Here is a 27,102-nt window from a genome sequence, read left to right on the forward strand (position 1 = left end):
GTTCAGAGTTGGTGCTTCATTCACAAAGCTCAGAGTGTGTAAAAGGCTCAGACAAAAGGCAACTGTTTATAGGATCTGTATGTGGTGTGCTTGGACAGCTATTCCTGGAGGTATCTGTTATCTGCTTGGCAGAGCTGAAGAAAAAGGCAAGATGGCAGAAAAGATTTTGTGGTCAGTAAAGATGGCGTGCACACTTTCATGATAATGCATCTTGTAGTGTTCTCAGTTTTCCTGAAAGCTTCAGTGCAGAGAGCCCTGGAGGCAGTGAACAGTTTGTTCCAAAGCTGCCCGCCCTGCCTCGTCTCCTCGTATTAAGTCAGTGAATCTCCACCCCTGCCCGGGCCTCCCTGAGTTTTGGCAAATATTCTGCACACATGTCTTTGGGGGAGAGAAGTGAACTCAGTGCCCAGAGGGAGGGTCGGGTCTGCCCGGCCGAGGGCCCCGCCGCGGCATAGGTGGTTAACCTTGACATGGAGGTGGTTAAACGGTCTGAATGGCTTACTTTACACGCTTTTCTCCTGTCGGCTCAGGAGAACAGTGGAGCAGCAGAGTGAAAGGAGCTCTTTCTGAGGTGGGAGCAGAGCTGCAGTCAGCATTACGGCAACTGCTGCAACTCCCGTTGCAAGCGCCTCCACCTGCTTCCTCGTGGTGAGGTCAGTGGACAATAAAATGCCTGTGTACCACCTCTGAGAAACGCCTGGCTCATGGAAGAAATGAAGCCTACCAATGAGTAAGAGCACAAAGCGAGAGTGTAGTTTTTAGCGCGGCAGGGCCGTGCAGTCACTCCCTTTGTTCTGCAGCTAATAGGAGAGAGTGAAAAACTGAAAAGCCTTGAATTGATGATAGCTATAATTATAGAGCTCATGTGGACCGGACTACCTGTGACCACATGTGCTGAAGTTAGTGTTTTGATTGCAGGGGTGAAAAGCAAATCAGCTCTGAATACAGAATCAGCCTGCTATTCACTAAGCAAGTCTTAAAGGGACTCTTCACCCTAACATCTACTTCATGCATTTTTTCCTCTGCTCTGTAGTAAGAGGGCTCTTCCGTTTTGGACATATTGCCTGTAGAGATGTCGGCTGTCTCTTGAATATAACAGAACTTAACGGCACTCACCTTGAGGTGCCAAAGAGCCAAAAACTACATTGAAATAACTCAGCAGCAAAGACTTGAAAACCATGACCCACCCCGGTCATTATACTAATCTACAAACCTGGGTGTGGGAAGGGAGCACGAGTTGGGCAATTAATCAAATTTTAATTAAAAATTTTTATCTTCTACCTATTATTAAACCAAGATAATCAAGATGAAATGATTACAACACAGCATTTAGTTTCTCTTTTTTTTTTCCAGTCACCAGATCTCAAAGGGGAGATTCCCATCATGGATGTGCAGCTGGCAAATGTGCAGCAAATGTGTGATGCTATCATGTCAACATGGAGCAAAATCTTTGAGTTATGTTTCCAGCACCTTGTTGAATCTATGCCACGAAGAATTACAGCAACTCTGGAGATAGAAGGGTGTCCAACCTGGTGCTAGCAAGGTGTAACTAATAAAGTGGCCATTGAGTGAATGCGGTCCATGAGATATGTAGCTTTGAGCAGCCCAGGTTAGCACATTAATATGTAAATTTTTGCAGCAAAGCACAACATAAATTCTGACCACATCACGTGCATACAGACAGAACCACTCATTTTGGATGCACATTAAGTTATTTACATGCCACAGCACGGCGGTGCTGTGGTTAGCACCGTCGCCTCACAGCAAGAAGGTCCCAAGTTTGAACCTAATGCTCGGCTGTCCGTGAGGAGTTTACATGTTCTTCCTGTGCCTGCGTGGGCTCTGTTCAGGTACTCTGGCTTCGTCCTTCAACCTGCAGACGTTTGAATGGTTAAGAAAATGGGTGTATATGTGATATTCTGTCATAAAGTTTTTAAAAAAGAAAAAAGACCTCAGATATGGCATTTACAAACTTTGGCAAGCGCTTCTTTATTTACATCCAGGCTGTCTCGCAGTGTCACAGCTGTTTTCCCTTTTTCTATTTTTTTTTTTTGTTCTGTAGTATGTAATCACCAAACAAGTTTTGCTCTTTACAGATATACAGTATTTATGTATACTATAACCTTCCTGTCGGTGACCCTCTCACAACAGTGTAAACAGAGAGAAAGAGCAGCACCCACTCCTCAGGAACACATGCAGGGATTGAGACAGACATGTCAACAGTACACCAGGGTTTAAGTGACAGAAGACAGTAGTTTGTTAACACTTTATCAGACGCTGCTCGAAGCCGAGGAGCTGCAGCTCATAGATTCCTCCACAAGAGGGTGCTAGTGAACAACGTGAAGGCCCCGGCCATCCATACAAAGAAAAAAAAAAACATCACTGGGTCAGACACAGGACCGAGATACTACCTATGACTACAGTTTCTCCTCTAAAGAGTGCAGTTAATATAACTTAGTCCTAGTAACAAAAACACAGCTCAGAAAAATCACACCTACAGTTAGTTGCTGGTAGGGTATGTTAGGTTTGTTTTTTTTTTTTTGGCAAAAAAGGTTTTCAGAAGGCATTTCAACAAATGTGACGAGTCTCATCACACACACTGGTATGCCAGCTTTTCATATTTACACAGACCGTCTCGCAAGATGTAATAGTTAACGTCCATGGAGCATGCATAGGTCATCGTGAAATCGTCCAATCGCCTTTTGTGTACGCTGGGATGATAAAGAGGGTCTCACCCATGATGAAGAGAGTCCCGACAAAGAGTTACAGCACAGTGCAAAGAACCCCCCCCCCCTTCAAAAAAAAAAAAAAAAGGTCCCACCTAGAAACTGCAGAGAAGAAAATCCTCCATCTGACATGACATTACAACATATACATACAAGTCAAGTGTTGTTTATAAAAAAAAAAAGTGTAGAATGAGATCGGTGCAGAGTATATCATGAGTTACAGCTACTGAGACTCAGAGCGAGGGAGGTCTCTCTTTGTTGCAGCTTGCAGCTCCCACGATAGACACGGGATGGACCTAAAATAAATCACCCCGAACCCAAGATAGTACACAGAAGAACACTAACATTCCTGCCCTACTAACTCGAAACTCATGGAGCTCCCATACTGCAACACCCCCTCCTGAAATCTTCCCAAAACAAACAGACACACAAACACACACTCACACACAGATAGTCTGCCGTATACTGTACAGCTGGCCCTCTTAAGGGAAAAAAACATATTTACATTCACATCTCTAGAAAAGAAAAATCATTTTCTCTTTTTTTTTTGTGTGTATGTAACATAAAAAAAATTGTAGAAATAGACAAAATTCCACAGACCTGTGCTTAAAAGTTTGCTGACGCAAGAGTTCAAGAGTTAAGGAAAGGATTTTTGGATTTGTTCAGTCACTTCTATTAAACTCAGGTCTGGATTTTTTGCCAACTTCTGCTTCAGTGATCACTCTCTCTTTTGTTGCAACCTTTGGTAACACCTTCGGGACATTAACGGGCAAAATACGACGTAACAAAGAGGCAGTGAGTGACAAAACATTTAGAGGCATATTTGTTTTGCTATGATTAAGAGAAGGAAAGCTGTTATTATCATCAGGATCAATACTGTTTGTTTCTTCCTTCATTTTAAACACTATTCTTACTACGGTATAAACAGATGGAGCTGATAAGGTAATAATACTTTTAGTTTGGTTAATTTACTGTAAAAAGAAGTCCTTTTTTCTGGCAAATGAGACACAAAGTGAATTAAATTCACACCTCCGGTTTATACACAACATCCTGTGCAACCACCCGGTGCGTCACACTGTCATCGCGACTTTGCTGGTGTAATTAATCGACAATTCAAGAACGCTCTCCTAATGAGGACAAAGGAGAAGCGCACTTGAGACTCACACGCTCTGCAAAATAAAAACAAAACAGAAAATCAAGACTCATCCAGAGCGCCGCAGGGTCTGACTGTGTCAGCGGGTTACATCATGAAGCGTTTCTGTCTGCAGAGTCTGGGACGAGAGTCCAAAAACACAGTGGCGTGTGAGCAGCTGGTCGAGAAGGAGTTTTCTAGTGACGTTTATTTACAGAGCGGAAACTGGCGTCGACCTCCGAGGGGCTGAATCTGCGCTTTCGACCGCGATGCCTTCGCAGTCCTGCACTAAAGGAGGGAAGGGGCGCAGGGGTGGGTGGGAGGGACAAATATGCGGCGGATGCACGTACATGCACTCTGCTGCTGTCTGGTGAATCCCTCCTCAGCTGATTTAACTTCAAAACACTGCTAAGAAATTGATTAGTCACTGCTGAGATGAAGCCTCCCTTAGTCTGTAGAGGTTTAAGGATTCACCAGACATCAGCCATGGCCTCACACACACACACACACACACACACACATCCAAACACACACACACACACACACATGAACGCCTCTGAAATCAGATGCAGAAATCCAGGAGGGCCTTTGTTTAGGTGTTGCGGACCGCTAGGGCCTGTTCCAGCTCCTGCCTCCTCTGCTGGATCTGTCACAGGGAGAGGAGAAGAGCAAAAAAGTTATGAATACTGTGAATACAGAAGCAGAGTTGACAGGTAAAGGTGTCAGCGAGTCACCTTGCAGTAGAAATAGCGGCTGACGGCCTCCTGGGACCAGGGTTCATGGTAGAACGCCGCCCTCCTCTCCTCTTCAGGGTTCCCTACCACGTCTGTCATTAGCTGCAGCCAACGAGACGGCACGACCATTAAAAAAAAACAGGCCTATTCTTAGCATCAATTGACAAAATAATCCCTGAAATGTGCAGCAGGCATCGATTGATCTGCCTTTTCCTCCAACAGTTCATCTCAAAAACTGTCAAACTGTAGCCTCAAGAGTGCTCCAATTTGGTTTGGGCCTTTATTTTATGTATATTGCTAAACAGTAATTATAGTCATTAATTGAATAAAATTAATGAATACCCATTAGTACAATTAAAATGTCAGCCAAAGAGAAATTGCCAGAATTAAATGATCCTCGCAGCTTTAGTTTATTTACATGAATGAATTCTGCATTTTATTTCCCACTTCATTCAACATCCAGAGGATACCTCTCAGCTAATGTAAAGCAAACTGCGGGCTTTAAACGACTGAATGAGTGGAGGTATAAATAGAAGTGTGTAACCTTAAGATCTCGGCTCTGGGATTTGAGCCAATCCTGGATGTAGCCCTTGGGATCTCTGGAGAAACTCAGCATGAAGTCCCTCTGGATCTTCAGCTGGTTGATGGACTCGATGGTCTCATGGATCTGAAAAAGTAGCACACGTTACAATGCGGTTTTTGTTCTTTTTTTCTTAGGGCTGCAGTCATCCTGTGAAAACACTGTTCACATATAAAGAAGCCTTAAAATCTTAGTAAAAGTGTTGAATTTCAATTTCAAGGTCTTAAATATTTATTCTTCCTGCTACAGAAGCATGTGACACCAGGGAGGCAGCTTATTATTCATAATTATCCATCCTTCAGCATTTTACGGGTCACATTAATTGATTGTTTTACATAGAAACACTGTTTACAACTAGAGGTTCTAACTCGGACGTGTATTTGACAATTTTCTGACTGGTATATATTGTGTCATTCTGTTTGGTATTAAGAAGTGGTGAATTTAATTTGGTGAACGCTGAAATCGACCCATCCATTCATCTTCTGAACAGCTTATCTGTTTCAGGGTTTCAGGGATGGGTGCCTATCATCTCAGCTGACACTGAGCAGGCAGTAAGATGCACCACGGACAGGTCACCAGTTCACACGGCCAGTTTAGATTAGTTAACCTAACGTGTATATTTAGGCGTCAAAATATACATGTTAACCTAACGTGTATATTTAGGCGTCCAAATATACACGTTAACCTAACGTGTATATTTGGACGCCTACAGAAAACCACTGTTAATGGAAATGATATTTTATATTTTTATATTTCTGTCATGCCAGACTTGCGTCATGGAGTATTGAGAGCTTCTCAGAAGTACAGAAATAGGTTTTGTGCTATCATGGAGGTAAAACGCTGTGCAAAAGACTTGAGCCAGCCCTCGTTTCTCTACATACAAGAAGAAGTGGCAGGTGTAAAAATCTACGTTTGAAAGTCATGTCCTTGAGAAACAGGAAAAACGAGGCTCTGTCATGGTTTGGGGCTGCATTTCAGCCAGTGGTGTTGGAGGTCTTGTCAAAACTGATGTACTTATGAACACAGAAAAGTACCATCAGATTTTGATCCACCTTGAAATACCATCTGGAAAGCATCTGATTGGCAACATCTTCATTTTTCAGCACGACAATAATCCCAAACACACTGCCAGTGCAGTAAAAGGATAGAAGAACACACAATGGGACACTACCAGTCATAGAATGGCCTCCCCAGAGGCTGGACCTCAATATTATTGAAGCAGTGTGGGATCATCCTGACAGAGAACAGAACAAAAGGCATCCAAAGAAGAGCTTTGAATGTCCTTCAAGAAGCCTGGAGAACTATTCTTAAAGATTATTTAAGGACATTACAAGAAAGCTGCCTCAGAGAGTTCAGGCTGTGTCGAAGAATAAAGGCGCTCACACCAAATATTGACTTTCAAGCTCGTTCGAATTTTACAAACTTTGTTTTTGGCTTATGTGCTGCATTTCCATGTATGTGTATGCACACAAGTGGGGGCTCCAGACTTTTGCACAACACAGTATAAAATGAATACTGTCAAAGAGAAAGAAAACTCTGTCTCGAGCAGCAGTGCATGCTCTCAGTGTGTTTTGTGTCACATGTATTTCTGCACTGGTTATTTGTCCCACCCTTCCTTCCTGCTCCGCTCTGGCAACAATGTCGGTTATAAAGTTAAAATCTGTCAGTGAAACATAAATAACCCCCACACACTCACACTCACACACACACACACACACAGAGATCGGCTTACAGAGAAAGCGTGTTCTGCGATGGTAGCGAGCTCACCTTGTTGTCAAGTGAGGCAATTTCCTGCTGGTTGGCGGTGGAGAGAAGGAAGCTGCTCATCTGGCTCTTCAGGGGATCGTCCACCTCCACGTCGATGTCGTAGCAGGCCGTCTTCTTCTGGTCATTGGGGTCCACGCTGAAAAACAAACCAACCCCAAAGCAGATCAGTAAAGTGTTCATTTATGCAAAGTTAAGGCGTGTCTTTATAGAGAGAAAGCTTCACCTTGGAGCCTTTGAGTTCATTCAATATAATCTTCCAAATTAGAAGTCTTTTTTCCTATTTGTTTCCTTTTGTGTAGTCAATAATAAACTTGCTGAATAACATTAAGTTTGTATCACATACCCCATTATTGTGGTGTGCTGCAGTGATGGCTCAGTTTTGTTTGGCTGTTTAATATGGTAAATGATGCTGTACTTAATTTATTGACAATGAAAAAGGTAGAAGTTTCAAGGTAAACACATTTTCATGCTATAAAGCTCTTTGAATTTAATATCTCTTTAAAATCACCTTTTTTTTTTTTTTTTTTGCACACATACAAAGATAAATATGCAATACACAAAGTAAAAATTCTTCTTGGTTAATACTTGGTTGTGTTATTTATCTGCTGTGCTGCATATTTCAGCCAGGAGACTGCTCGTCTTAATGAGACTTTTCTGTGTGCATTAAAAGGAGAAAATCTACCTGATAACGTGGTTGATGACGATGGGGTCAGGGGGCAGGAGGAGGTTGGTGAGGCGCTGGGGGATCTCAGAAAACTTCAGTCGAGGGCAGTCGAAAATCTAAAAATAAAAATCACTTTTCTTTTAAAGTGCACCGGTTATGCTTTTCCTTATTTCCTGACATACACGACACAGACAAAAGTATTGGGCCACCTACACGTTACACCTACAGGAGCTTTTATGACATCTCACTCTAAATTGGTGCCCCCCTTTTGCAGCTATAACAGCGTCCACTTTTCGAAGTGCATCTGTGGAAATTTTTGTCCTTTCATCCAGAAGAGCATTTCTGAGGTTAGACGCTGATGCTGGACAAGAGGGCCCAGCTTGCAGTCTCCATTCTAGTTCATCCCAAAGGTGGGCTCTGTGCGGGCCATTCAAATTCTTGAACACCAAACTCATCCAACAGTCCCTTTATGGACCTTGCTTTGCATTGAGGCACAGTCATGCTGGAACAGAAAAAGGCCTTCCCCAAACTGTTCTCACAGAGCTGGAAGCTTTGAGCTCTCCAAAATGTCTTGGTGAGGTGAAGCATTAAGATCTCCTTTCACTGGAGCTAAGAGCCCAGAAAAACAACCCCATACCCCGTTATCCCTCCTCCAACAAAATTTACATTTGGCGCATTACAGTCAGGGAGGTGAAGGTCTCATTGGTGCCCCTCTATTGCACATGCTGTTAATTTGATTAACATCAAAGCATTAACTGATCAACAACCCCCTCTGCTACCTAACTGAGCAGATCAATATCTCAGAAGTTTAACCGAATTAATGCTATACTCTGATTAAAAAGTCTTCCTTTAATTTTTTTTTAGCAGTATATATAGAGTATAGAAAGTGTTCCAAAGGTGGATGCTCACATTAAACAAATAATGAGGTCAGTTTATGAGCCAAAAACACTGTAAGCATTCAGTGTCAGATCATATTTTCTACTCTTGGCTCTGTATGATGTCATAGATTGGGGGTATCCCAAATACTGGCATGCAACCAGTTCAATGATGGTGCTGATCCAAATCACTCTCTTTAAAGCTGCAAAATAAGACTTTGGTGGAGTTTATATACATGTTACTCATGTTGCTCTGGTGAAATCATATTTTTAGCAACACCGAGAGTCCCGCACCTGTTGGAAATACTTGTCACAGTTGATGTACTCCTTGTCGTGTGAGTCCTGGAGCTTGTTGGTCTTCACGTACTGCCAGAGGGCCTGGATGATGCAGGAGCGAGTCTGAGTGTGAATACCGAGCAGGCGAGCCAGGCGAGGGTCCAGCTTAAACTGAGGAGGCTGCAGAGAAAATATAATCACATTACAACACTTTTTGCAGCCGCCCACATCAGAGGCTTTACGCCGGCTCCATCACATCATTCGCCCTCATCGTATTTCCCCGTTTTTGGAAACAGATGTCAGGTTTAAATGGTGTCTTAAATGGACTGTAATGTTTGTGCAGGCCAGTGTTTATCAGCAACGTGGGGCCTGCAGGTTGTCACTACAACAGCTGATTTCAAGGCACGGATTAGTCATGGAGTAGTAACGATCTATTTAAGGGCAGTGCAATGAGACGGCGCGGCGCTCTCACCTGGTATTCCAGCATCAGCAGCAGAGTGCAGCGCACACTCACATCTCCCGGCCGCTTCACCTGGAAGCCGTCCGTCTCCTGGGTGGTGGGTGTGCGGTGCCACTAAAAGAACAAAGAGAACGACACACTTTGACCAAACCAAACTCGGACGGTTTATTAATCCTTTTGTTATTTCTCCACTACATTAGTTGCTTGTTTCACACTTTTTCCCCCAGCTACAAAAACACATATTTGGCTATACAAGGTCATGGCTACCAGAGGACAGATCCCCTTGACTATAGTGTTCCTCTGACTTTTAATGTAGTGACAGCATGAAGTTGAAATACCAATAGTAGATTTTACACTCCATATTTATTGTGGCAATAAGGAGTGACAATAACATAGCTTATGCTTAAAAAGCGCCATGAATCAAATTTAATTTTGTTTCTTGTCTATTTTGTCTCTTGTTTGGCAAACAAATTATAACTAAAATACAGGTGTAGGAATCCAGAGAGAGAGAATCTGTCACCATAATTGTACAAATGAGCTAAATAAATGTACTGGTACTTCCATAGTGCTTTTCTACTCTACTTGAGCACTCAGAGTGCTTTCTTACTACAAATCTCCCAAGGATACCTCGACATGCAGACTAGAGGAGCTGGGGACCGAGCCACCGATCTTCCATTAGCATTAGCATTCTATCTAAGCCACAGCTCGTTAGCCACGTCCTCCAGCATGATTTTGTGTGGTAGTAGTAACACACTGTGGTAGCAGCTGAAAACTGAAGAGCCAAAAACTGAAGTTCCTCTAGTGGCCACTTGGTGGTGTCTGCATAGACACTTGTGTTAAAATGGCACAGAAGCAGAAATAAACACATTTACATGTTTACAGTTTTGGACTCTAAAGATAGTTTCCCCCTTCGCAACCACTCCAGTGAAGGTGAATTTCTATATAACTCATCCACCTTGAGAGTGAAGTTAAGGGTGTGGCCACTCCAATTAGCACAGGCAATGAAGGCTTTCTACGGGCAGGCCACAGAATTCCTCTTAGGGGCTGAAAAAGAGCAAAACTGCTACGTGACCCACATGGGTTTTCTATAGGCAGCCCACAGTGGGTTTGACCATAGGCAAACTGCTGTCGACCCTGTGTCAGCACACCCAGTTGAGGCCCACACAAGCCCACAGTTCACCCACAGCTACCCACTGTGGACCCACATGGGCCTGTCTGCTGAGCAACTAGTTACTGCGTGTTGCTCGCTTCTTTTTTCTATTTTATGGCTGGTGTCAAACAGTGTAAGGTGAAATATAACCACCTAATTACATTCAAGTGTCATCTTGACAAATGGTACTGGGTTATTTATTATCAATATATCTCAATACATTTTGTTTAGGCTTGCAAACAACAACACTTCAGCCTCAGCTGCAGCATAAGAGGGTAAAAAAAACAGTATCCATTATCGGCATGCTGATTTTCCCAGTACGACCTCACAGAGCGGCTAGCATAATAAAAGCACAATAATAAAACCTGAGGGTGTTTTTTGCATCTACTTTTAACTTTTATTGTTTTGGCATTTTAGGAAAAATCACTCCGATTGTAAGGAGGTGGAGAAGCTGTAAAAATGTGCACAAAAACAAGGACGTTCTTTGGCTATGCAGCAGTATTTATTTTGAGAATAAGCACTGACTGGGTATGAGGTTAAATATCTGGTAATTAACCATGCACAGCATGCTGAGACAGATCGAAAGGGTGTGAGAATGAATGTTACCAAGCTCTGGAGCGACAGACACATCTACAGATAACAGAAAAAAAATTCAAGAAGCACCTGGTCAGGTATAACTATCCGACTAATATTCTGTCTTTAAGTAATTTTTGCATTTCAGAACCTCCTCAGTATCTAACCTAAGATGTTATTTATGTCTGTTTTATTTTAACCGTCCAGAAACGGGAAAGAAAAATACTTTACAACTCAATCTTGCAGTAACCTGGCAAGCAATCCAAAGTAATGTTTTCCTGCAACCAATGGCTTATTCAGAACAGATTACGTGCTTATTGTAGCTCAAGGTAGAAACAAAATTCTTTTGATGGAAAGTCATTCAAAGAGAAGCACCTGAGTGCCTGGGCAAAACACCCTCTTAAAAGGAGGAACCTTGAAAATTCATAATTTTCACTTTGAAAGTCCTGAAGTGTTTTTTTTTTTTGTTAGTCGATGCATTATGTGAGGACACAAAGTGAAGGGCAGCTAATGGTTGTTTTTAATAAGTAAGCAGTTGTTTTCTCCGGCTTTCACGTGTTTAAACAACCTTGTGAGTTGGAAATTTTTTAAAAAACCATCTCCTTTCTGCTATTACAGAAAAGAAGAAGAGAGAGGGCAATCCACTCGGTCACTCCGTTTTAGTTTGCATTTACCCGATAGGAATATGAAAAGCAGCAGGTCACCTGGGGTTGCTGTACCTCGAGATTTAACCAGACATGACAAGATAAAAATTTTCCAAGAGGTCGTCATTGACCCTGACTGCATGGCTGAACGGGGCAGGTTCACTGATTTGTGCTAAGCATACAAAAGCTTCACACAAATCAGTGAAGCTTCCAAAACTAATGGACGAGACCTAGAATGAAAGGAAAGGCCTGCCTTTGTCCAAACTGGGTGAGGAGATTAAACAGCATCAGAGCTTCACTTTGGTAAAGAAATCATTTCACAAAACTGACTTAGCTCTGAATTAGCCAAGCGCTAGATGAAAAGACTGATGCTTTTCTCACATTAAGCCCCTTGTAAAGGTAACAGTAAGCAGTTCTAATGATATGTGATGCAGCACATGAAAAGCCGGTTAAAGATGCAGACCGAGAATCCCAGGTGCACACAAAAACAGCCAAGCCAATCAAAAACAACCTGAATTTCCAATATTTGTTATCTTAACTTCACTGTCTGCAGATATCTCTCAAAACTATGAACAGTTTCTGATGCACAAATAAACAGCTCAGCTATGAGGGGGAAACCCTCACTCTGTGTAGCCACACCTGCTTGGGGTGCAACCTGGCCAGTAAAATTTGCCACCTTAGCAATGCCGGCGACTATCCCATCTTTAGCCTGTGGCAATAATGCTGTGAGGATCGTGATTTATCAATGGTTTCTTGTAAACTTAGTGAAGGTTTATCAGAAGTTTAATCTAGAGCAAGAGTGATTTATAAGAAGGCCAATATTAGGGATTTGCTGATATATTAGTATCGGTATTTATAACATAAAATTTAAAAAAGTAAAAGTAGCGACGGGAGAAACACCTTTCAACCATGTTATGAGTGTTGATGTTGTATAGTTTGTCCACCAGAGGGCGCTGTGCAACTTCCCTGTTGATACATATGTGTTAGGAACAAACACCTGACTAAGTCGGTCAGAGTGTAAACAAGTAAATAAATAACTACAAATAAATATTAGGGAAATCTGTTTATGGTTTATGTGTCTATAACACAATTAAAACAGCAGCCAACATATGGGCTTTTTAAATCCCCAAATATTATTATCAGTATCGGTCTTAAAAATCTGATATCGGTCTAGGCTCTGATTTAATCATTTACAAACATGCAACAAGTGAATATTTTCATCATTACTAAACTACAATAATTCAAAGAACAGGAGATATCTTGGACTAAAAAATTAAAAAATAAACAAAGAAAAATTAAATCAGTCTTTTGCATGTTAATGTGGAAGTTTTGAAATTCTAAGAAACAAACAAAAAAACTCCATTAAAAAAAAAAATATATATATATATATATATATATATATTTGAGTAATTACTGCATTTAAGGTAAATGTGCTGCACACATGAAGAAGTCTGAAACACTGCTGCAGCTGATTCTGGAACAGCTCTTTAACGAGATCCAAATAAGTCTGTGTGCATCATACAAACGTGCAGCACATCGGACAAATCTGGTTTCTTATCGACATGCTGCACTTCATTAGCGAAACTGCAGCTCAGTTACACTGAGCTGTGGTTTTAAGAGGTTGTGTACCAGACTATTTCTTGACTTCCTGGTTGCCTGGTAGGAACAAACTGACCATCTTCATTTTAGTTACTGTTACAAAAGTGAGAGAGCTGGCTTCTTAAAGTCTGAACTATATTTCACAAAGTTAATTTGAGGTTTTGTTTTGAGATGCTCCTTTACCTTTAATACAAAACAAAAAGAACAACCTCAAAGTTATTCTCTTTAAAATAATGATTAAAACACCTTTATTTTCATAGCACAGTCACAGTTGTTTGATTTTTTTAAGTCCATAAGATAATGTTTTTTATTTTATCTGTTATTTGGTTAAAAGTCTTTTGAAAACAACAATGTCCATACTTCACAGCAGACACTTTAGACTGTCATAGCAGATTAAAAAAAAAAATCACAATAATAATATTAACAATGGCTCTGTCCCATAAAGTGTCACAGGAAGCTTTTCTGGCCACAGTTTCTGGCCTTTTCTTAAATGGAGCATGAATTAGAAAGTCATTTTGACACAGAAAGAATCACGGCTAGAAGATAAGCCTGATATCCTTTCATTTGATGCGACTCGTTTTGATCAGACACCTATCCCAAATGGTGATATGACCCTTTAAAGTTTGCCCAGAAAGCAGCTTTTGAAGTTTTCTCCAGTGAATTGCCAGAAAACAGATCAAACATCCAGGGTACCAATGCTTGTTTCTGTTCCTCTACATCATAGACATTAAATTGGTGCAGCTTTTGCAATGAAACTATGATATATCCCGTGATACTGAACCACAAAATTGGTTACAATTGGTGGCCGTTTTTAAACAGAGCCTAAATTAGTTTTTTCAGCCCTGATTTTGTGTGGATGTCTCCTGTTCCTATTAAGTTATGAGGGCTCAAATATGCTGAAAACAATGAAGCCAATAAAAAAGTGCCAAATTTGAACCCAGCTCTGTGCAGTGTGAAATATTTAAGAGTATGAAGGTAAACCTTTGCAAAGCATCATTAAATATGGTGACCATATTGTCAGATGGACAGCACTGATTGATCTGTAACAACCCAACAGCGATATTACAAATCAAAGTTGGTAAAGCCTCCAAGTGGCATCCTAACATGCTGAGACACACACACACACACACACACACACACACACACACACACACACACACACACACACACCAAACTATGGTCTCTCTTATTACTCACCACGATAAGGTCTTTATTTTGGCAGCTGTCACATTTGATAGATTCATCATAGCAGTGCAGAATGCTTTTATTTAGCCTGTTATAACTCAAAGTGTTTTTTGTTTTTTTGTTTTTTTTTTTGGGGGGGGGGGGGGGGGGGGGGGGGGGTTCACCTGAATGGCTTTATTAAGTAAGAAAGGGCAGATTGAGGAGTTTCAGCTATAAGATATTTTTCGCAGCAGAGGTTTTGATTTCTGTGTGAAAAGTTATCTTCTGTTACCAGTTGAGACATTTCCTGAAAGCTGAGTGCTTCTGGGTTGGATTTGCTTCGATTTATCCAGGTTAAATCTCTCAAATTAAATTAAATCAGTTTAAATTTTGCAGGGTTTATTTGATGTGTCAGTAGATGTGTCAGTTATTTTTGCTGTTGTGGCTGACGTAGTCCTATAAACTTATCTTTGGTAACAAGCTATTTGCGGAGCTGCAGGCCGTCTGATCGCAGCAGATAACAGCAGCAAAAGAGTGCGTACGTTTTTCAAAACTGCAATCACTTCTCGCACACATTCGACGAGGAGCACATGTGCTCGTTTTTGTGCGTTTTAAAGCGATGCACTCTCTCGCCGAGAGAGCTGAACTGGTGCGAGAAACGACAGCTAAGACAGGAAGCTAATTCATTCGACATCCAACTGGTCTACCACAGAGAGCAGCTGCACACACTTGCTCCATAAATCAGGCTGCAGGGACAGATGGGTTCAAAGTGTGTGGACTGTGTGTGTAGACTGCGTTTAATGTTGTAACTGGTGTAACATCAAGCACACTTGTGGATCCCTGCATGACAGTTACTTAAAGTTTAAAAGTGAGGCAAATAACTTGAGTTTCCAGGGAGATGGGTGCAAAAACCCCCAGAAATAATGGATTATAAACATTTTCTGCCATCTATGAGTCAAAATTTGGGGTTATTATCTCAATTTTTTTTTACTTAAGTCAAAATTTTAAGTTATTTTCTCAATTTCAAATTATTTTCTCAGTTATTAAGTTGAAAGTTTTTTTTTTTCAAACAAGCTTCAATAGAGATATCAGCAGTTTAACTTCCTCTTTTATTTTGAAATTGCTCCTCTTGTTTTATTCATTACTGCTCCTTCCTCCCTTTGTTTCAGTTTTCCAGCCAATTTTCTGTGTCCCATCAGCTAATTACTCACCCAGTACATGCGCAGCCTTACAGCTCGAGCTTTAGATTATCAGTGATTCTCTTGTCCATACTGACCTCTGATTTTTGCTTGCTGAATTACTTTTGGACCCTCTGTGGCCCGGTAACCTCGATCATTAAAATTATCCGTCAGATCCATGCTTTTCAATCCATTGTTTGAATCAGTCGTTACACTTCAGAAAAGTCTGCCTCGCCTTGAACATGAGGGAACTAAGAGGCAACTACCTTGTAGTGCTCAAAGTGCCAGAAATTTTAAAAACTCAGCAGCAGCATCTCTGTTCACATTTTCTAGGCAGGCAGCAAAGACTGTTTCTCTAACATGTTTCAGCTCTGTTGCCACAAGGTCAGATATAGAAAGACCTGCTTCACACCACTTGTTAGATTTTGCACATCAATCTCCTTGTAACAGAATTCAATTTTGATTTGTTGACCTCTTTTTGTGTCATTTTCTGATTTGTGATTTTGTATTGCCCTGGGTTATTTTTTTATGATGTTGCTCCTGCAACACATTAATTTACCAACTTTTAGGATAAATAAACACCCCTCCTGGAAGATGCCTCGGACCTCTACATGCAGCTAATAGGAGGGTTTGCAGTCTTTTTCTTTCTTTTGAGCATCAGTAGTAAATATAGATTCTTAGATGCAACTTTATTCCTTGAGGATTTTTCCTGTTTTATTGTTCTATTGGCCTTATAATACGGTCCCAAAATAGGACACCTATGTGCGCCTGTTTGCACATAGGCTAAGACATCCTTTTAAACTCTGTTCATATATTTAATAGTCTCAGATCATTAAACACCAGCAAGGCTATAACTAAAAACTGAAAATCTAAAACTTGCCTTACACACATACAGAGCTATGACACTGATAAATGTGTTTACCCTGGGTTAACCTATTGAGTTGATAACCACCTTTGAATAACGGCTTATCCTGATTGACCAAGTGAAGTCAGAGAATGGAAAGATATGCGGGGTATGCTGAATCTGATTTCTAGTACAGGGCCCTGGATTTGGATAAGTGGTTATGTTTATGTGCATATGTTGCAGATGGAGGGCTTGAAAAACTTTTTATGTATGAAAAAGAGGATCCTGCAGAAAAATAAGCTCAGGAACCACTGACTTGATTGATGGCTGCACTTCATTTAACAGGTAAGGTTCTGTTACTGTGATCGTGATTTCTGGAAACAGGCACTGGCGCTGAGTTTTTCTCATAGACTTCTCGGGCAATTTGAGGAGCACAAAGTGCGTGCCATCGAGTTTCATTATATTCAAGAGAAGATGTCACTACAAAACTCACACCAAAATATTCCAGGTGGATAAATTTCAATACAAGCCAGAGGAGAAAAAAAAAAAAAAAAAAAAAAAAAATATATATATATATATATATATATATATATATATATATATATATATATATATATATATATATAAAAAAATAAAAGAGAGAGCAGTTGCTCCTACATGAAAGCAGAAGCTACACACTTTTCGAATCATCTTTTAGGATTACAAGGTTGAGTATTTTACACTTGAAAGACATTTTTTAAGGTGAGGACTCTGTTGAAGGTGAACATGTGTTACATTTTAAAATCCACTGCAGTGGAGCAAAAATGTGTTTGGTTTTTTTTACCTCGCCCACCGATGGGTGGAGGAGGTTATGTTTTCGGTCATGTTGGTCTGTCAGCCTGTTAGCAGGATAACTCTGAGAATTATGAACAGATTTGAACGACAATTTCTGGAGTTGTTTGTGGTGGTACAAGGAACAACTGTCTAAATTTTGGTGGTGATCTGGATCCTGGATTTTGTAAAAGGATTCACATATTTGCATCTAACCTTATGAGAATAAGTCAGCATGGCTATATGTTATCTTATAGCAAATGTTCAAGATCCAAGGAGGATTTAATGATTCAGAATGCTGAAAATTACAGGGTCAAAAAAGATTCACTCATGGAGAGCAAAAAATAAAGCCAGTGACATGCAACTAACACCAAAATCTAGCTGAACCTGATGGGAGTATCTATCGCAGCACAGTATCGGCACATAGAAAATTTGGGGCAGGTGAGGTATGCGCTCTACTGAGTGCCCTTCTAGTTTTCTAATGTGTTTTTTTTTTTTTTGCAGGTAAAACTGTGAAATTAAAGGTGCTGTTCATCCCTTCACTGATCTCAAAATCACTGATGATGGGGGCAAATCTGCAGTTGCACGTGTGTGGTTCCTCCTTTGCGTTTGAGCTGACCTCGACCAGGTGGTTGTCGGGGCCGTACAGGTCTTTGTCCAGCTCGATCACCAGGCTCTTGAAGAACGAAGAGAATTTCTTCTTCTGCTTCCCCGGCTGCAGAGCAGACAGACAGCAATCAGACAGACGTCGGTTAATGCCCAAAATCAGTCGCACACACACACGAAACACTCATAGGCAGATTCACAAACGCAAACTGTTGTTGCCACGTCTTTGCTTATAGCAACATTACTCATCAAAAACCCACAAGAGCCGGGGTGACATCACAGAAAAAAAAACAAGACAAGACATTCTCAGGGTCCACTTCCTCCGAGCTCAACCAGAAATATTTGTGGTCTGTGAAACCTAAATGTTTTGTGCCGCTGCTCTGAGAACATCAGAGCTTTTTGCAGTTAAGCTCACGGCACAAGAAAAATATAAAATCCTTCTGCTTTTAAGACGCTTGCAATCCCTCAAGACGCTCTTCTCAACATCAGTCGTTCATTTTATATTCTGAGCCAGGCGATACGTTTCTGTCCGAAATCATTTGAGTGCATCATCACCAGGCCGAAGATGACCCAGAGCATATCCGAGATCAAAGAGCGGCACACTTTAATCTGTTATTTTAGAGGACAAGCAATTATTTGACTCACGCTGAATTCATCTCCGCGCAGCGGCAGCAGCTCAGTATTGACTTATTTTTCTTTTTTTTAAAAAAATGACTGTATTAAAATAAAACCCAAGCATGAGTATAAATAAAACAAATAAACTCACATCATCCAGCAACTTCCCCTCTACTCGCAGTTCCCATGACGCAATGCTGCCATCGGAGTCATCTGCGTCAGGTCTGGCAGGGTTGAAGGTGTTGGAAATGTAGAGCCTCAGTTTACGTTTCTGCTGCTGACACAATAGCACAACAAAAAGCACAGTTTAAAGAGAAATCTCACCAGGCTGAAACCCCACAGTGAAGCCGGTCTGGCCCAGTTTAAATCTTAGCTAACGACCCCTGACCCGCAAAATGAGCTTTAAACAACATTTTCCTGCTTCTCCTGAGTCCTTTTGATACCTTCATCGGCCTCTTCAGGGCCTCCTGGATGTCCACACGTTTCCGCATGATGGTCTGGTCCAGCTTGCGCTCAAATGCCAGCAGGTCCATGTAGGCCTGAGATTCTGGGACCAGCTCACGGATCTGCTCAGACGGAGGACAAGCTTAGATTAAAATCTTTAGGTCAGACAGTGTTTCACTATCTTAAGTAGTAAGATTTTCTTTGCATATCTAAATAGCACTAAAGAGCTAAAGAGACAGGCTGTCTATTCTGGCGTGAGTGCTGGTAGGGGGTCTACTGCCTACTTTAGCCCCTTACACCCAGCATCCTGTATTTTAACCTTTAAGCAGGTTTGAGGTTGGAGGAAAAAAACAACCTCTAAATGTGGACTTTAAAGGAGGTCTGCAGCAAATATAGCTAACTGCTAACATAAATCAACACTACACTGTAACATATAAAGTGATAAATTCACAGATGAAGATGAGAACAGGTGGGAAAGAAATAAAGCTGCCAGATTATGAAAAAGCACTGAAGCTAGTTAGCTAATGGATTCAGTTCATTTAGCGCTAATGCCAGTGTAGCTGCCATCTAACACAATGAAACTAATTAAGCTAATGGTTTAAGGGTTTAAGTATCAGGACACAATAAAGCAAAACATCATCTGGTCCTTACCATTAAGCAAATACAACCTCAGATGAACAACACATGACATATTACACTGTGTTAATATTTATTTAACACAAATTAAGCAGAAAATGCAGCAGCAGTGTGTGTAAAACTAAGTCCACCCCATGACTCGGTAGCTTGCAGAACCACTTTTAGCACCAACTGTTTTTTCGTATGACTTTATCAGTGTGTCACATCATTGTGGTTGAGTGTTGGTCCACTCTTTAAAACTCAGTTCATTGAGGTTTGTGGGCATTTGTTCATGCACAGCTCTCTTAAGGTCCACCACTGCATTTCACTCAAGCTGAGGTCTGGACTTTGACTGGGCCATTGCAACACCTTGATTCTTTTTTCTTTGAGCCATTCTGTTGTATATTTGCTGTTGTGCTTGGGATCATTGTCTTCAAGCTTTACCTGTTGCCTCTATTTGACTCTAGAATACTTTGATATACAGAGGAGTTCATGGTTGACTCAATGACTGTGAGGTGCCCGGGTCCTGTGGCTGCAAAACAAGCCCAAATCATCACCCCTCCACCACCGTGCTGATCTGATCTGCAGTGGTTGGCTTTCCCCAAACATCCACTAAACTTCTCCACTTTGGTCTCATCGGTTCAAAGGACATCGCTCCAGATGTCTTGTGGTTTGTTCAGATGCAACTTTGCAAACCTAAGCCGTGCTGCCATCTTCTTCAATTGTTTGTTGTTTATTACCCCTCCCACATTGATGGGCAGCAACATTTCCTTCTTTAAGATCACTGCTGATCTGTTTTCTCATTCGCATTGTGTTAACACACACCTGAATGCACCAAACCAGCAAACTGCCAAAACGTCTGTTTTTATGGTAGAGGCCACATTTGCTGATTATCAGTTAATCAAGTGCATTTGTTTGACAGCACCTGGCTGAAAGAGTGTACTTAATTTTTCACACTTTTTCTGAATTTTGACTTAGTTTGTGTTAAATAAATAAAGACACGGTGTAGTGTGTCATAGGGCAAATGTGGCTTTGCATACACAGAACCAAATTTACTAACTGTCTGAATTTTAAAATCATTAAAAGAATTTTAAAAGGACTGTGTACCGTGGGGATTTTTGGTATAAAATAGCTAAAAATGTACATGGTACTTGGAGATACTGTTGGTAGTTTAATTTATATGAAAGCCTTTTTAAGAGTACTTCTTATGTTTTCTAAGCAAAAAAATCCTAATTTTGCAAAGTAACTGAAGCTGAAGTTCATTACTCTCCTTTGGATTTGAAGGGTGGCGTGGCATGACAGTGAAATATTCAAATGAAGCACAACTTTCTCAAATGCACTCCACCACTGCTGCACAGTTCATCACACCAGCCCCGTGACACCAGGGAATCCAAATTAGATGCAGGCCGTGCAGCCAACCAGCCAGGAGTCTCGGGCATTACCATACCGACGAAAGTCCTCACAGCATCAAGGGCTGCCGCTCACCAAACTGCACACATCCTCCTACAGTTCCTCCCTCCCTCTTCGTTCATGTTTCTTTCTAAAAGGCTGCCTTCATTGTTGCTTCTCATTCCTTCTCTATCTCCATCTCACTCCCTTTCACCGGGCTGAGGTGCTGAGCTGATGGAGGAGTGTGGCAGACATTCCCCGTGCCTGACTCATTATTGTGGAGTGGCGCCCCAGCCATGCCTGCAGCTATCTCACTGTCTGGGGATAAGACCTGAGCCCAGGCGCTTTCAGTCTCCAGACCTCTACAGTCCCAGCGTGAAAGCCTTCTGTGTGCTGGCCAGGACGTGGTGAGCTGACGGCGTGGCACGGGGCCGAAAACTGAGACCACGGGATGAAAATCACAGCCCGCACAGACTCTCACCTGTAGCAGCATGGTGATTCTGCTGCCTCCTTCGGTTTTACTTGTGGTTGCGTCTCTTCCATATCCCGCTGACTATCCCGATTAAAAAAAAATAAAAATCAATGATCCACTGTCCAAACAGCAGAATGAAACCCTAAAAAAAGCCCCAAAACCTTCTGATCGCTCCCTCTCTTCCTCTCTCATCTTATTTGGAAATAACAAATAATCACCTGGCCCTCTGCGCCTCCCAAGAACCCCAGACATCAAAAACCGAGCAGGATTTTTTCTGTGCAGCGCACAAAAGATGAAAACACACACAGTGAAAAACACACAGCAACAAAGGTAAAAATATGCAGCCTCACCCTTTGCGGAAGAATCTTGTCTGCCATTTTCCTTCTCTTAGCACTAGAGAGAGAGAGGGAGAGAAAGACAGGGAGAAAGAGGAAAAAGAGAGCATGTTACTATGGTGACTGATAGCGTAGCACCCAGGCCATCTGCTAAAATGCTGGGCCATATCCAGCACCCCAGCGTCCCAGCTGTGTGTGTGTGTGTGTGTGTGTGTGTGTGTGTGTGTGTGTGTGTGTGTGTGTGTGTGTGTGTGTGTGTGTGTGTGTGTGTGTGTGTATTGTTGGTTTGTGTGTTCCCTGAAATGCAGCGGTACACCTGGAGAGCGAGTGCCTCTAACAGCCAAAAAAGTGTCACATCTCACATCTCTTCCCTGACATGTATTCACTGCGCACGCGCGCACACACGCGCACACACACACACACACACACACACACACACACACACACACACACACCTGCAGAATCAATGAGGCTGCCGCCGCAGGACTCGGATGGTGACAGAACGTGTGCTCAGGAGGTTTTAGGAATTCACGACTTTTCAGGATTTTCACCAAGGAGGATGTATGCGCGTGTGCAGCTCATTTGATTCATTAATTCCCAGCAGTGTGAACACACTTCATATATTTTACTTACCAAGACGAGGCTAAGAACAATAAGAACATCTGTGCCAAGTTGGTGCCTTTGTCAGAACTTTCTTTCCAGGTGATGCTGATTACAAAACCAACACTACAGCTTCCTTATCCTTCCTCCCCTTTTTTTTTCACAGATTTCCTTAAATATTTAATCATCTCCCCATGTAAATTCATGCAAGTGCTCTGTCATTGGTGCCTGCAGGAGGACACAGACTAAAAACAACAAGATGGCACTACACTGCAAAAAGAGCAATATGAAAACTCGTCTCATGAGGATGGATGATTTTGACTTACTTCTCTCATTAAAGATAATAAATAATCTTGCCTTGTGGTTGTTACATCCTCTGGGCGATTAGATTATTTGTAATCCTGTTTTAGGATATTAACTAAACTGAGCTGAATTAAAAGAGTGATTTAAAGCATCTTTATTTATATTTTAAGCTCAACATTTTGGAAAGTATTCCCATTTGCTTTCTTGCTAAGAGTTATATTAGAAGCTGGATAACACTATTAAATACAGACAGCCAGGCTTTGCATAACGAAGAACACAAACAGATAAGGCTCACTAATTAACCATACTGTGGTATTATTTGAGTCCGACTGACCCCCCCCCCCCATAATCAGCTGCTTTTTGTATTTACAGGCCTTCAAAGTGCATATGGCCATGTTGAAATGTTGCCTTTTTTCAAGCATTTTTGATTCTTCATAACTTCATAATTACAGGAAAATACACACATTTAAGCTCATTTAAAACCTGCAACCGAATTAATTTTACATTAACTAAAGCCAAAATATTGCTTTTTATCTGAATTAATTTTTTTTTTATAATAAACACACAGCAAGACTGCACTAATATGAAGTCTAAACATAAGAGTAACGGAAACAAGCGTTGGTAGCCTGGATGTTTAATCTGTTTTCCCATCATTTTATTGGAGAAAACCTCAGAGTGCACATATGGGACGGGTGGCCGATCAAAACAAGTTACAGCATACAAAAGAGCTCCTTTTTCACCTACAGTTTGACACTTCCAATCGTGATTCCTTCTGTGTCAGAAGAATTTTCACGACTTTACTGCCTGACCGACGCAGGATCAGCAGCCACAAGTCAAAAGGCTTCAGTCAATAATACAGTTGTATTGTACAGTGTTGCTGAAGCTCTTCTTCCCAACTTCCTCTGCGCACTCTGGAAGTGGGTGAAATTGTGTCACAATAGTGTGTTTTTCCACCTCTGATGATTTCCTGTTTATCCAACCTGCATTTAAGGGGGTTATGCGCTCAAAAATAAGGTGAATTAAAAAGCACCAAATCGGGGCCTGTAACTACAAAAATTCTTCATAGTATGAAGGTAAAATTTTGCACAGCTTCATTAAATATACTGAAGTTATTTTTTTTTTTTAAAAAACCCAGCCAGAATATCCAGAGAGTTCCTGTTCTGTGTCGCAGTCATTGCTTACAAATGCAGACAAATTCAAGAAAACTCTGAAAAAAATCTTCAGAGTTTCCAGTCTGCATTTCAGGCACTAATTCACTTTCTTGATTTACCGGCATGCTGCTGAAGTCTACTGGTTAACAAAACTTGGACCACAAGCAGATTACAAATCAAAAACCTGCCTCCTACCTACAAATTCTGAAAATATGCAAAACTCTATTAAACTGTGTTCTCTCTCTCTCTCTCTCCATCTCCTGACTGTGGACTAATATTAATTTCAGTGGTACCGATCTTCTCATTTTACTCTGTGCAAGAAAGGAAATGAACATATTTCCCAAAGTGTCCAAACAACGTTTCATTTTAGACCTGCACTGATTTCTGCGCTTCTGAGTTTTACCTATTATGATCTCCTATTTGACAGTAAGGGTGGCGGACGTGGATTAAAATAATTTACACTGTGATATCAACATACACTGATCAGCCACAACATTAAAGCCACCTGCCCAGTGTTGTGTGGGCAGCTAAATCAGCTCTAACCCACTGGATTATCGACAGTGGGTTAGAGCTGCAGTGTTTGCTGCTGGGATTCATCAGGGAGTGGCCACCGTGGGTTTGACTGTCAGTGATTTTAATGTTGTGGCTGATAGGTTTACCCTGTGATGATGTCCACATTTTAGAAAACAAACAAACAAACAGAAAAAACAAATAAATTAATTAACTGATCACATGAAAAATCAAAGGACAAGCTGATAAATGGCACCTTTCCATAACCACGTAAAACAATTACAGCTTTAACAGGTATAAACGCTACAGTATATTTTGTGTTATTGCTCAGCCCTGTCTGAAGGTGGAAATTTCTCTAGATTATAGTTTATTTTTTTGTATCTAGAAAAGGTTTTTTTTTTTGCAGTGTAGAGAATTCTTCTGTCACAGTGCACTGCAACGGTTTGTGAAGCAGTATGTTACATCAGCATGCCAACTACTGAAACAAGCCTGCTGCAAGGAGAATTGAAGGATCCGGGAGTGCAATGAAAAGGAAAAAAAAAAAAAAAAAACACAAAACAATCCGCCATTTTACACTCTCTTAAAATGGTTTAAGACTGAATATCTATTCTATTTATTTTTCTGCTCTAGCTGCACAAAACTGTCCCCATCATGCCATGCTCCAGCCCAAAGCATGCACCACTACATCTTAGGAGTCAGCTTCTAGGACGTCTACGTTTGTTTTCTCATTCAGGAAGTGCTGGGCTCAGGTGAAAGGCAAAAAAATAGGCCAGAGTCATCAAACGAAAGAAAACGGACATGCAGCAGAATAAAATCCTACTTTGATCCGAGCGTGGGATCTGATTGGGGCTCTCTCATGTCCATCTGCCTCGCCGGCATCTCATTGGCTCCGGGGAATCCGACTGGCTTCCTAAGAATTGGTGAGGATTCGAAGGTTGTCCGATTAGACTTGTGGCGAGACACACACTCAGTGGCAGCAAGTAAGAGGGGAAACACCTGGTGATTCTGTGTGTGTGTGTGTGTGTGTGTGTGTATGTGTTGGATGTGTGTGTGAAGTTCAAGGGTCTGTTAGTAGGTGCAAACTCTAAAGCTCAGACAAGGGCAGGCACTGGGGATGGGCATGTAACTGTGCCCGTGCATGCACAAAGTGCAGCAGAGGAGGACCTGGGAGGCGTCCTGCTCGTCTGAGGGACACACTCATCCAACAAAGTTTCTCAGTGAGCCAAAACAATCATGCTTCACACAAAAGACAGACAATACACTGATAATGAACACAATGGGAACAGACAAGCAGCGTGTGGTGTTTACCTCTTTGGTTCAGCTCAGGATGGCTCTATGGTGCATATACAGTAATGAGACATCGTGTACACTTCAAACATAAAATCATAAACCCTTTGTCATTTCCACAGCCAGAAAACTAGCTCCTGACCAGAAGACTCAGCTGAGGTTGTTTTACTGCTGCACAAAACCCTCACAATCCTCCTAAGCAACCTGAAGTGTCCAAGGTAACCGTGCGTTATGAGCAGGGAGGAAAGTTTTTACTTCAAGGACCAAAATTAATAGCAAAAACCAAGGTTCAGGGGTTTATAAGTAATGTGGCACTCAGGGGAAATAAGAGATAAAATTGAGAAAGAAAAAAAAAACTAACCAAAATATAGCAGGGTGTGGATAAAGCTGGGGTCTGAAGAACAAAGAGGCAAAGCCAGAGGAGGAACACGGCATGTAATCTTTAAATCTTGTATTTTCAGGCTGCCTGCAGTGGTTTAAATTCTCCTGGGGTGGAGTTTGAGGTGCAACACTCTGAAATCAACTGGAAGCTGTCATTCATTCAGAGGCTGTAGAGAGATGATGTAGTTCTTCATCTTTGTGCTGCTTTAAGATGGAATATTAAATCCAGAATGAGGTTTGAGCCTATTTATGAGGCAATGGTCCAAGCAGTGGTTGCCAGCCACTTTTATATTACATCATATTACAATATGCTAAACATTTGTTGCTAGCAAACTCACAGATTTTTTCCAATTGTGGTACAATAAAAGAGATGTTTCGCCTTTGTGAGAGAATAGGCAAGCCATAGGTTACTGTTTGTCTTTAAAAAAAAAATTTAGCTTAGAAAAGTTTATCCTCCAACAAGCTTCACTTATTTGTAATGTTTTGGAATCAAACACATGCCATTTACATAGTGTTTTTATTCATTTAAATTATGAAAAAATGTTGCTAATGTTGTCTGTGGGATGCAAGCCTATATTTCTGCTGTCCTCTGTATCCCATCCACCCCAACCAACCTGCTTGCTGGCCTGTTGTTCTGCCTCAAATCATTTAGTTTCATGCTTATGTGTGCTCCATTTCAGTGCTCACAATGGTCAAATGTGAGATTCTGTACACTTCTCACCCTATACTCTTAATATACAGACTACATACTGTATATAAAAGATGGCATTGGCTTGCAAAATTTTGACGCCGCAACCCAACCGCCATCACCCTGGACACTTTGGTGTTTTGAAGCCAGATGCTGACTCGACTGGAGATCATACTCAACTAGCGATGAGGCCACAAACTCATTATGAAAGTGTGTTTGGAGGTCACAGATTTGAGTGAGCTTTCCAGTGAAGCTAGCATGAAGAATGAATCCAGGTTTAAGGTGCCTCTGCTTTGACTTGACATTTTAAGACCTGGAAGCTACATCCGTTTACTTATTTATTTTATAGACAGCCTATGACAGAGACCACCAATTAAATTTTACCTAGTACAATGAAAATACATCATCAGAGTTGAGTGTTTGTACCATTTAATGCAAAGCATTTACAGCAGGACAGCGTTAGCTCTGCAGAGCATGTGTAGCTGGGACCATAAGGTCTCAATGACATCGCAAACACAGGTGGCCTGCCC

General features: G+C 41.3%; 1 protein-coding gene across 5 annotated transcripts in view; it reads right to left on the reverse strand.

Moving 5' to 3' along the window:
* Positions 1-4,238: 4,238 nt before the first annotated feature.
* smarcd3b (SWI/SNF related BAF chromatin remodeling complex subunit D3b) overlaps positions 4,239-27,102 on the reverse strand; it is a 57,712-nt gene continuing 34,848 nt past the window's right edge. The window contains exons 3-14 of one of the 5 annotated variants that reach the window (XM_030756687.1): positions 25,037-25,126; positions 21,668-21,710; positions 18,841-18,963; positions 18,549-18,671; positions 17,796-17,891; positions 9,227-9,328; positions 8,773-8,934; positions 7,622-7,719; positions 6,940-7,075; positions 5,137-5,259; positions 4,593-4,694; positions 4,239-4,504 (exon numbers count right to left, since the gene is read on the reverse strand). In XM_030756687.1, coding sequence (XP_030612547.1) covers positions 4,451-4,504; positions 4,593-4,694; positions 5,137-5,259; positions 6,940-7,075; positions 7,622-7,719; positions 8,773-8,934; positions 9,227-9,328; positions 17,796-17,891; positions 18,549-18,671; positions 18,841-18,963; positions 21,668-21,710; positions 25,037-25,126 — 1,252 coding nt within the window. In that variant the 3' untranslated portion in view covers positions 4,239-4,450. Of the gene's footprint in view, positions 4,505-4,592; positions 4,695-5,136; positions 5,260-6,939; positions 7,076-7,621; positions 7,720-8,772; positions 8,935-9,226; positions 9,329-17,795; positions 17,892-18,548; positions 18,675-18,840; positions 18,964-21,667; positions 21,711-25,036; positions 25,127-27,102 lie in introns of all 5 variants that reach the window. The other 4 variants (XM_030756686.1, XM_030756688.1, XM_030756690.1 and 1 more) reach the window with 4 other exon arrangements.

The sequence above is a fragment of the Archocentrus centrarchus genome, chromosome 20 (assembly GCF_007364275.1).
Source record: "Archocentrus centrarchus isolate MPI-CPG fArcCen1 chromosome 20, fArcCen1, whole genome shotgun sequence".
NCBI lineage: Eukaryota > Metazoa > Chordata > Actinopteri > Cichliformes > Cichlidae > Archocentrus > Archocentrus centrarchus.